Here is a 10787-nt window from a genome sequence, read left to right as displayed (position 1 = left end):
AAATCCTCTAAGTAATGAGACACAGTTCTCTGGGTACAGGCCATGGAGTATACCTGCGTTTGCAGGGAAGATATTACCTTAAGATGTGAGTCCATACGGTTTTCTCCTTCCTCTACCCGCTGCAGTAAGTGTGTTACCTCTCCCCTTAGGGACAGAATATCCATCTTCAGGGATTGCTCCAGACCGCTGAGCATAATAGTAAGATCTTCCTTGGTCGGGAGAGCCCTCACCAGTTCGTCCATGGAGGGCATCAACGAGCTCTGCTCCCGCTCGTCTCCTGTTTCAGATCTAGAGGAATCTGCAGTGCGATCACGTGGGGACGGTCCGGGGGACGGGTCAGTTCGAGCAAGGGAGCTCTGCGTTTGATTCCGGGATTCAGCCGCTTGATTCCCGCCTTCAAAGCTTTCGTGGAACCAGGTCCAGTATTCTTCCCCATCGTGTATCACAGCAGCCGTCGTTAAGATGAGTATTAGGTGATTAGGTATTCGGGAGGTCTATTATCGAGGGAGAGGCATCCGGAGCTCACACTAAGCACGTCCAGCCGCCATTGTGCTCAGGCCACTCCCCCAAGACATCGGGGATTCTGTATGTTTTGTGAACTGAGGAACTCATCCAAGTGTTTTTTGAAGCAGTGTATGTTTCCCAATGATACAGTGAATTCCACAGTTTTACCAATCAAAGTAAAATATCCCTAACACAGTCTATGATTATATCTCCTCCCATCCAACTTTTTGGTGTGCCCCCGTGTCTTCCTCGAGATATTTGGTTTTAGTAATGCATTCCCAATACTGCAGTCCACATTGATGAGTTTGTAAACTGTGATCATGTCACCTCTTAAGCATCTCTTCTTTAAGGAGAACAATTCTAATTTTTGTAGGCGCTCTTGATAACTCAGACCCTGCATCCCCCTTCTTAATTTGGTTGCCCTCCTCTGAGGATTGGGGACCAGAGTTGCACCGTGTACTCAAGATAGGGCTTAGCACTGTTTTGTAAAGTGGCAAAATTATATTTTTATCCCGTGAATAATTCCCTCTTTTGATGCAAGATAATATACTACTGGTTTCACTAGCTGCAGCTTGACACTGCATGCCATTGCTGAGTCTATGGTCTATTAGGACTCCAAGATCCTTCTCCACCTCCGTTATCCCCAGTGAAACCCCACCTAAGGTATATTCAGCATGCATGTTCTTAGCTCCCAAGTGGATTACCTTATATTTTTCTAGATTAAAGCTCATCTGCCACCTAGCTGCCCATTCTCAAATTTTATCGAGATCTTACGGCAGGGATTCTATTAGACATGTGCGAATCGTTTCGTAAAATTTTTTTTTTTGGACAAATTTTCGTTATTCGGAGATTTGGATGCATCCAAATTTCCGAATAACAGGAATGGCGAAAGAAAACCAATCCAAATTTCCAAAAATGACATTTCGGATGAAATTCATTAGCATTTGTCTCTACGCATTTCCGTTTGTGGATGCATTTTCGTTGCAGCAAATTGACTAAAATTTTTTATTTTTTTAAAATGTCACTTTGCTGCAACAAAACGAAAATGAAACGGCTACAAACGTTCGTACAGACTACTGCTAACGAATTTCGGCCGAATCCGAATCTCGAAACGAATTGACTTTCGGACCCGAATCCCGAAAAACGAAGGGGTCTATTCACGAAGCGGCCGAAGGATCTAGCCGTAGCTTCGGCCAATCCTTCGGCTAGCTTCGGCCCCAGGACCCCTTCGGTTACGTAGAACCGAAGGGCTGCTGATTTCTCCATCAGGTCCACCACTACTGATTGACAGCAGCAGAGGGCGGGTACAATAGCTAGTTTGCTATTGGCTATTGCAAATTGAGATAGCCAATAGGAATCTAGCAATGCATTCCTATGGTAATTTTTTTTTCTTCTATTCTGACACGGCTCCGTGTCAGAATAAAGAAAAAAAAAGAAAAGGCAGTGTTTCTCTCCTTGGTGGCCGGGAGCGGGAGACTCCTAGAGCGCCCGGGAGAGTTTCTTTTTCTTCTTATTGTTGACGGCAGCAGAACCGCCGGCCAATAGAAAACAGTTGGGCGGAGCTAGCTGTAACTGCTAGCTCCGCACAATCGTTTTCTATTTATTTTTTTCTACTTTTTAAACTATTTTTCTGTTCTGCTCGATACCACAGAGGGACCGAGCAGAACAGCCGAGCCGAATGCCGCTGAGCGTTCTGCTCGGTCCCCCCTCACTGATACAGTGAGGGGGGGCAGAGGTGTGGTGATATACAGTAGACAGTGAGGGAGGAACCGAGGTGAGGTGATGTAAAGTGAAGGAGGGGCAGGGTTGAGACTCTCAAGGAGGTTGGGGTCTTATAGGAGAAAAGCAAAAGGAGCCCCTCCATAGTGTAAAACCGATTTATTGTATGTTCAAATGACTGTCATTTGAACATGCAATAAATCGGTTTTACACTATGGAGCCACTCCTTTTGCTTTTCTCCTATCAGATATCCGGTTTCCCCTGACTGTGAGGAGCTGCCCCCGTGCCTCAGGAGATTATCTCAGAAGCAGTTACTTTTGGCCCCAGTGAATATTTTTCGTATTACTTAGGTTGGGGTCTTACACTAAACACCAGAATGTATTAATAATCCTCAGCACCACAGTCCAGCTCACAAGATGGCGGCCATATTTCCAAGCCAGTCTGCAGTGGTGGACAGGTGGCCACAGTGCAGAGCAGATCATGCAAATCGGCAAAACAGCCCAGGAAGACGGAGACAGCACATGACATCACAGGGCAAAAAAAAAAAGATCATAACAAAGTTGCACTGCATTCTCTGCAGCTAGGGACATTTCCAGGGATGCCTGTCTCCTACAAATAGAGTTTTCAAAATGGGGATTGTCCCCGTGAAATGGGGACCAATAGTAACGTTACTGCATTTCCACAGAGTTTCTGCCTTCTAAGTAAAGGTGTATTCTCACCATGTCAAATCTCTCAGGAGTTATTCACTCACGTGGAGAAAACTGGAAGGTGATGAGAAGATTTACACTGACGACCTTGCGTGATTTCGGAATGGGGAAAAGTTCCATCGAAGAGAAAATTATTGAAGAATCTTCTTTCCTAATTAAACGTTTTGAATCTTTCAAAGGTAACATTTGACTGGTTACAACACAGACAATGTCATTTCCTTGGCCAGCGTTACATCATAGTGGTTTACTTTTTTTTTTTTTGCTTTCAACTCTCATTATAGGAAAACCATTTGATAATCAGATGATGGTAAATGCCGCGGTGTCTAATATCATTGTGGCAGTATTACTTGAACACCGAATGGACTATGAAGATCCACAATTTGAGAGGCTTATGAGTTTGACAAATGAAAATATTCGACTTTTGGGAACTCGGATGGTTGGGGTAATATATACCTCCTAGTTTTAACCATTTTTATTTAGCTTAACCTTTTCACCTATACAACTGTGTTCAGACTTAAACCTTTAACCACTTGCTGACCGGTGTGTTTACACCCCCTTCCTGTCCCGGCCATTTTTCAGTATTCAGCGCTGCGGTACTTTGACTGACATTTATTCCATCGTGCAACGCTGTACTGAAATACATTTTATACAATTTTTTGGGGACACATAGAGCTTTCTTTTGGTGGTATTTAATCACCACTGGGGGGTTTTATTTTTTACTATACATCGAAAAAGGTATCCTAAATTTTGTAAAAAAAAACCTGTTTCCCTATGAAATATTATGAAACATTATCACCACAATTTTTTGGTAAAATATAAAAGTCGGGGTCACGTCGGGTAAATAGACACCAAACATGTCAAATTTAAAATTGCGTGCGCCCGTGAAATCGCAGAAAACGACCATACCCAAAATTGGCCATAGATGACACTTTAAAAGCTTTTACCGCTCATCAGTTTAATGTTATTAGCGATTAATTATTGCTCTCACTGCGACGTTCGCGGTATTATACATCACTTCCTGCATTCAGGGACTGAGAAGAAATCAAAGGGATATTGTGTACTGATCTCCCTTTTAATCTCCACTGAGAGCATCGCCGTGCCGGTCTCAGCCGCACCGTGCACAGCGGATCTCGAGACCGACAGCGGCGACGTAGGTACGGCGGGGCACACCCGCAGCTACTGCAAGCGATAGAGCATCTCTAGAGATGCTCAATCACTTCAATGTAAACAGCCATCGCTGGCTGTTTACATTGCTAACAGTTCCTCACTCGTGTGCGCGCTGAGCCCCACGCACGAGCGGGGGGAGAGGCAGGACGTCCTAAGATGCCCTCCCGCTCCTACAAGACTCCCATCCAGCCGTTCAGGAATGGCCATGGATGGGAGGTGATTAATGTAGTTTGTTAAAAAAATGTGTTACTTTTATATATAATATCTTGTGTGTATTGTTTTCCCAAGGAGTTCATCCCTCTTCTTTATTGTACAATTTGGGTTTTATACCCCTTGGGGACACATATCCAGTTTTGAACTTTTGGGGTCTGGGTCACTTCAGTTTCCCCAGTCTGGGGATCCCCCATTCTACCAATCTATTTTTTTTAAAGATTTTTTTTCATTGATTCCTGTCCCCCAGCGCAGTACCTGGATCCCCATACCCTTTTTATGGCCAATAACTTGCATATACGGCTTCAAAAAAGGGGACAATTGATTTTCAAAGTTCTACCCCCATAGACTTGCATTGAGTTCGAATTCAAACTTTTTGCTTGTTCTAAAGTTCAAACCCAACACTGGGGTGTTCGGCCCATCACTAGTAAACATCACACAGAGAATAATGATTTAACCATCAGGCTACAAGTACAAGTGTTATGATGGAAATAAAGGACACTTTGCTGGTGATTAGTGATCACCAGCAAATGTATTATATGCGTGAATATACAAAAACTATATTGGGGAATACATAAATTAATTTTCATATTGGCCGCCGGCGTGTTCTGTGCATGCCCACCACCATCTTGAAGGCGGAGCATATTTTGTCACATGACGGTGACATCACATGCTGAACGAGTGGTGGCCATATTGGTCGCAGGCGTGTTCCGCACATGCACGCCTCCATTTTGGAGTATATCTTGGTATACACCAAGATGTCGGCGCTCGAACATGCAGGCGCCACCATCTTGGTGTATACCAAGATACACTCCAAGATGGTGATGCGCATGGGCAGAATGTGCCGGCGGCCTTTATGGCCACCGCTCGTTGTACAGTTTCAGTGTGCGGTTTTGGATTTGGAGGCTCGTTGCCTCGGAATCTGACACAACATAAAAATGTGTTTCCTTTGACAAAATGAATGAAAATGTTTTTCATTTTCATTTGTTTTGTCTGAAAACTAATTATTTTGCCCAGCAAATGTCTATTGTTTACCATAACCATGATTAAAAAATGTCAATACATCACCAATGTAACCTAACAATTAAAATGCTTTATTTATTCTTTGTTTTAACAGTTATACAATATTTTCCCATTCTTGGGCTTTCTTCCTGGCAACCACAAAACTATCATAAAAAATGTAGAAGAAATGTGTGAATTTTTTACACAAACATTCATAAAATATCAGAAGAACTTAGATGAGAATGACCAGAGAAGCTTAATTGATGCATTTCTTGTGAAGCAAAAAGAGGTAAATTTATGTTTTACAAATTATATAAGCTGAAAATAACACAGCCCAACATAAAAAAATATTTTTTTCTTGGTGCCTTGCTTCTTAGACTTGATCCTGGGGTTATCTGGGGTGCTGATTCAGATAATTGCATTAGCTAGACTGCATCAGCTCAAGTTTCTTTCGATCTCTTTCGAATTTATATAATTTTTTGGTAATTTTTTTAAAAGATCTTGCTGATCAACTTGTTCTATTACCTTGTCTGAATTTTTGCATACAAGTTAGCAGATATAGTGAGAGTGTTTACATACTTCTAACTGTACTATTACATCGGAAACATTGGATTCTAGAGGGTAAGTATAACCCAAGTGAATGGCGCCTTTTTATTGACAGTTTGAAATGTAATTTGAAATGTATTATTTTAAACTACAACAACAAATATGGCTCCAATCCAAGCGGTCACTCCACCAGGATGAAAGAAGAGTCCAAGGCCATCTCTTTAGTGTGGGAAAATATACATTATCATAAAAATCAATGGGTGATTTGTGTAGATTTGAAGATTGTTCATTTTCTTCTTGGTCAAGAAAGTGGCTACACAAAGTTTCCTTGCTTTCTATGCGTTTGGGACAGTAGAGCCAAACATGAGCATTGGGTAAGAAAAGATTGGCCTCCAAAGGAAGACATGGTAGTTGGAGCAAAAAATGTAATCAATGCACCTTTGGTAGCACGAGATAGATTCATCCTGCCACCATTACATATAAAGCTAGGCCTGATGAACAATTTGTAAAGGGTTTGAATAAAGATAGTTTGTGCAATGATTACATAGCGCATAAATTACCTGGACTTGCCATGGAAAAACTGAAGGCAGGAATTTTTGATGGTCCACAAATCATAAATGACCTACATTTCATAGAATCAATGAATGAAATTGATTTTTTTGCCTGGTCTTCATTTGTGCTTCTGAAAAACTTCCTTGGAAACAAGACGGCAGACAATTAGTAGAGGAGATGTTCTTTCATTTCAACAGGCTTGGTTGTAAAATGAGTGTTAAAATCCATTATCTGCACAGTTGATTTCCAGAGAACCTTGGTGACTTAAGTCAAGAGCAATGTGAAAGATTTCACCAAACCATAAAAACAATAGAAGGCAGATACCAAGGAAGATAGAATGCACACATTGATGGCAGATTACTATTGGAACCTTATGCGGGATTGTCCTGGCAGATCCCAGTCTTGGATGTCTTACAAAAGGAGCTTCTGTGTTGTATGATGGGAGTGTTTGTATCATATACCTGTGCTTTTGGTTTGAAACAATGTCATTTTAAAAAAAAATGCTCCAAGCTTGCTTCATTCTACAAGGTTATTAAATAAAACACTACATTAAAATATCCTGATTTTTGAGACATCAGAGTGAAGAGTGGTATATGGCATCTATGCTGTATCTCAAGAACTGCAGGGGGATACTGATAAAGGAAAACTGGTACAATTTTTGGAATCAGCGGGTCAAATATACTCAGGAACAGGTCAAACATTCAAGGCACCAAAATGTGTGTTGGCCAATGTAAATAGTAAAGGATTTGTCCAGCCAGAAGGGTATTCCAAGGAGACTCAAAAGATGAGATCTAATGAGTCTCATGCTGTGTATACTTCTCCTTCGCTGGCCTAGTTGAAAACATGAGGTTTTTCTGCATACCCCCTGTGTTGACATGACATGACATGACACTAAGGTCCTGGTACTAGAAGATAACAAATCAGACTGAAGACTGACCATTTAAGCACCACTGTATTTGATATGCACATTCTACACTACAGTATTTCACCATCAGATGGCTGGTTACAGGGAAATGCTCACCTCGCTCTCGGCGTTACCATCATTATTTGCAGGAGGCTGGGAGCCCTCATTCATACTTCCATAATGAAAACCTAACAAGACTGCTAAGGAATTTATTTGCCGCTGGAATGGAGACAACATCAACCACTCTGCGCTGGGGTCTGCTGCTCATGATGAAATACCCAGGGATTCAAGGTATTATATAACTTAAGGCAAAATGTATAGTCATTTGACAATAATAGGCAAAAAAACATGCTTACTTTATCTGAGGCATCCTAGGCAGCTTTTACTTACCTTCAATGTGCTCCTTCCACTGCCCTGCTATTGGTGCCCACAGAAGAGAAAGCGTGAACACTTTCACATGAGGATGGGGTTCCAAAAGTCTTCGATGATAGGCTCCAGCTATACAAAGGATGAAGTCTATTATATACAATGTATAATTCATAACCGCTTCAGATCATTAGACATACTTGGTGAGGTTAACCTCTTGCCGTCCGCCCGTAGTAAAAAAACGGACGGACGGCACTGCAGCATCTGCGGGTTGCCGTCTCCAGACGGCAATTTTTTTCTGCTCGCGCGCTGGTAATTTTTCCTTAATATAGTAAAAAAATAAAACCCCCAGTGGTGAATAAATACCACCAAAAGAAAGCTCTATCTGTCCCCAAAAAAGGGTATAAAATTCATTTCAGTACAGCGCTGCATGACGGAATAAATGTCAGTTAAAGTACCGCAGCGCTGAATACTGAAAAATGGCCTGGATGGGAAGGGGGTTTAACACCGCGGATGTCAACTGGTTAAAGAGTGCACTACACTGCCATATAATTGCTATCGACGAGGATGTCATTAAGCTCTCACAATCTAAATGTATATATGGGCAAATTAAAAAACTGATAAAACATTTACATTTCCCCATATTTTATCCTATTTGAAATGCTGGAAGTACAGAAAAATGCCTGCTTATCTACCAGAAATCCAGGGTGCTCCTACCGCACCATACGTTTGAGTTGACAAGACAGTGACTCTGCTCTTCTGAAATCCAAAACAGTGTTGTCAGCACTGCCTGCTGGACTACAATGCTTCACCTATTCCCAACTCTTTTCTGTCCCACTCCACATTCATACATTGATTTCTTTCCCAGCAACACAACTTCAAATAACATTGCAGAGTGCTCAGGACAGAGTTGGATTTCTGGTAGGATATTGAATAGATTTAACAAAATTCTAATAGAATATTGAGCAGACCAAAAGGTAGCACATAACTGATGTTTATCACTAATGCTGAAAGAGACCATTCCTCAGCAAAGGTATCTACAACCACTGGATGATGGCCAGTTGTTCACAGATGATCTGGGGGCCAAAACATCTGTTTTACAAAAGACTGCTGTACAAACATACATTTTTGATGGTCAGGAAGACCTACAGATCTGGTCGCAACTGGCCAATGTCGGCAAGGTCTTCTGAAAGCACCTTGGCTTCTTCCTTGCCTTTTTGCACCATGTCAGTTTATTACATACAAACAGAACCCATTACTAGCCATACACTGCTCAAATTACGGCCTATAACTGGTGAATCGACTATGTTGGGTGGAAAATTATGAGCCGAAGAGTGACTGCATCCTCTGGGATGCAATCACTCTTTTGGTATTCAGACAGCCATGGAAGCAATAGCTCATAATACAGATTCTTTCATCCTTGCTGTTTAGTGTGGACGGAGAAATCTATTGATCTAAATAATAATAAGGGAACAATCTAGGCCAAAATCGCTGATTTGGAAAAATTCTCCAATTCAGCTCACTTTCCAGTTCAGCTATGTTGTCCTAGATTGTTCACTTCTCCTGCCTCCTCCAAACTCTTCACTCTTTTGTGACCCTGTAAGTGTGTGGCCTGCTTTTGAATTCTAGGTATTATCTATTAGGAGCATGTCTAATGTTCCTATGCCTGTCGCATCCTCTAAGCTCCCTCTGGTGGTTGCTTGTGGTCACATACCCCCAGTCAGCTCAGTCTGGCTACACACTAGACATGTGCGATTCGTTTCGTTATGAATCGAAATTCGTACGAATTTTCCTGAAATTCATACATTCGGAAGCATCCGAAATCCGAATTGCAGTTTCCGAATTATATCCGAAATACGAAATTCCGTTAACGAATTTTGGTTTCAAATTTCTTTGAAACGGGAACTAATATTACCCCTGTAAATGAGGTTGAACAACATGACAAGATTTTTTTTTAATCCGAAATACGGATCCGCTGCTGCTGAGGGTTGCATTACACAGGCAGGAAATCCGAAATTCCGTTAACGATGAAGTTAAAAAGCAAAGTACATTTGTTAATATTGGAGTTGATAATTTTTTTTTTTATCCGAAATACGAAATTCCGTTAACGAATTTTGGTTTCAAATTTCTTTGAAACGGGAACTAATATTACCCCTGTAAATGAGGTTGAACAACATGACAAGATTTTTTTTTAATCCGAAATACGGACCCGCTGCTGCTGAGGGTTGCATTACACAGGCAGGAAATCCGAAATTCCGTTAACGATGAAGTTAAAAAGCAAAATACCTTTGTTAATATATTGGAGTTGATGGGTTTTTTTTTTATCCGAAATACGAAATTCGGATCCAAAACAGAATTTCGTATTTCGGATAAAAAAAACAACTACCACATCGACTCCAATATTAACAAAGGTATTTTGCTTTTTAACTTCATCATAACGAATGTTCGTAAAGTTATGAAAATGTGCCGAAACTAACGAAAATTCATATTTCGTACGAATCCAAACTGAGTTTCGGACACGAATTACGAAATAACGGATATTTCGAAACGAAACAAATTTTTTGACGGCGCACAAGTCTACTACACATCCCTCTCAGCCTAAGAGCAGGCCCGGATTTCCCACAAGGCCACCGAGGCCCGGCCTCGGGGCGGAAGAGCGCAAAGGGGCGGCAGTGGTGACCTTGTGGGGAAGTTGCGGGCGCCGGTGTAAGGTGGCCCGGCGGCAGACCGTAGTGTGCGGCCGCCGTTCAATCACGACGGGGCGTGCCAAGGCTCCGCCCACCGGCTCCGTACTGTGCGACCGCCGGCCAATCACGTCGTGACGGGCCGCAACTCCTCCCCCCAGCTGTCAGATACAGGGCGCGAGGTATGAATCCACCGGCGTCCTGTTAATGTGGATTGACGCCGTAGGAAGTAGCTGTCTACCTTGCTACCACACAGGGGCTTGTTATCTCCTGTGTGATAGCAATAAAGTTAGATGAAAAAAAAATTACATTGATTTAAAAAATGTTTTTAATAAAAAATTTCAAAAAATAATATTAAATAATTAAACAAAAAAATAAAAAGGTGATTAAAAAAGTAAAAAATGAAATAATTATAAAAAATAAACA

The 10787-nt window shown here is 41.6% G+C and overlaps 1 protein-coding gene across 1 annotated transcript in view; it reads left to right on the top strand.

The window, feature by feature from the left end:
- The first annotated feature begins 2943 nt into the window (after positions 1–2943).
- Positions 2944–10787, top strand: part of LOC108800997 (cytochrome P450 2K1-like) — an 11692-nt gene continuing 3848 nt past the window's right edge. The window contains exons 1-4 of the mRNA XM_018572976.1: positions 2944–3109; positions 3212–3372; positions 5425–5598; positions 7461–7602. Coding sequence (XP_018428478.1) covers positions 2944–3109; positions 3212–3372; positions 5425–5598; positions 7461–7602 — 643 coding nt within the window. The remainder of the gene's footprint in view (positions 3110–3211; positions 3373–5424; positions 5599–7460; positions 7603–10787) is intronic.

This window comes from Nanorana parkeri, unplaced genomic scaffold (assembly GCF_000935625.1).
Source record: "Nanorana parkeri isolate BGI_ZX_2015 unplaced genomic scaffold, ASM93562v1 scaffold2191, whole genome shotgun sequence".
In the NCBI taxonomy this organism is placed as follows: Eukaryota; Metazoa; Chordata; class Amphibia; order Anura; family Dicroglossidae; genus Nanorana; species Nanorana parkeri.
Note: the sequence above shows the minus strand (reverse complement) of the source record. Positions and strands in the feature narration are given on the sequence as shown.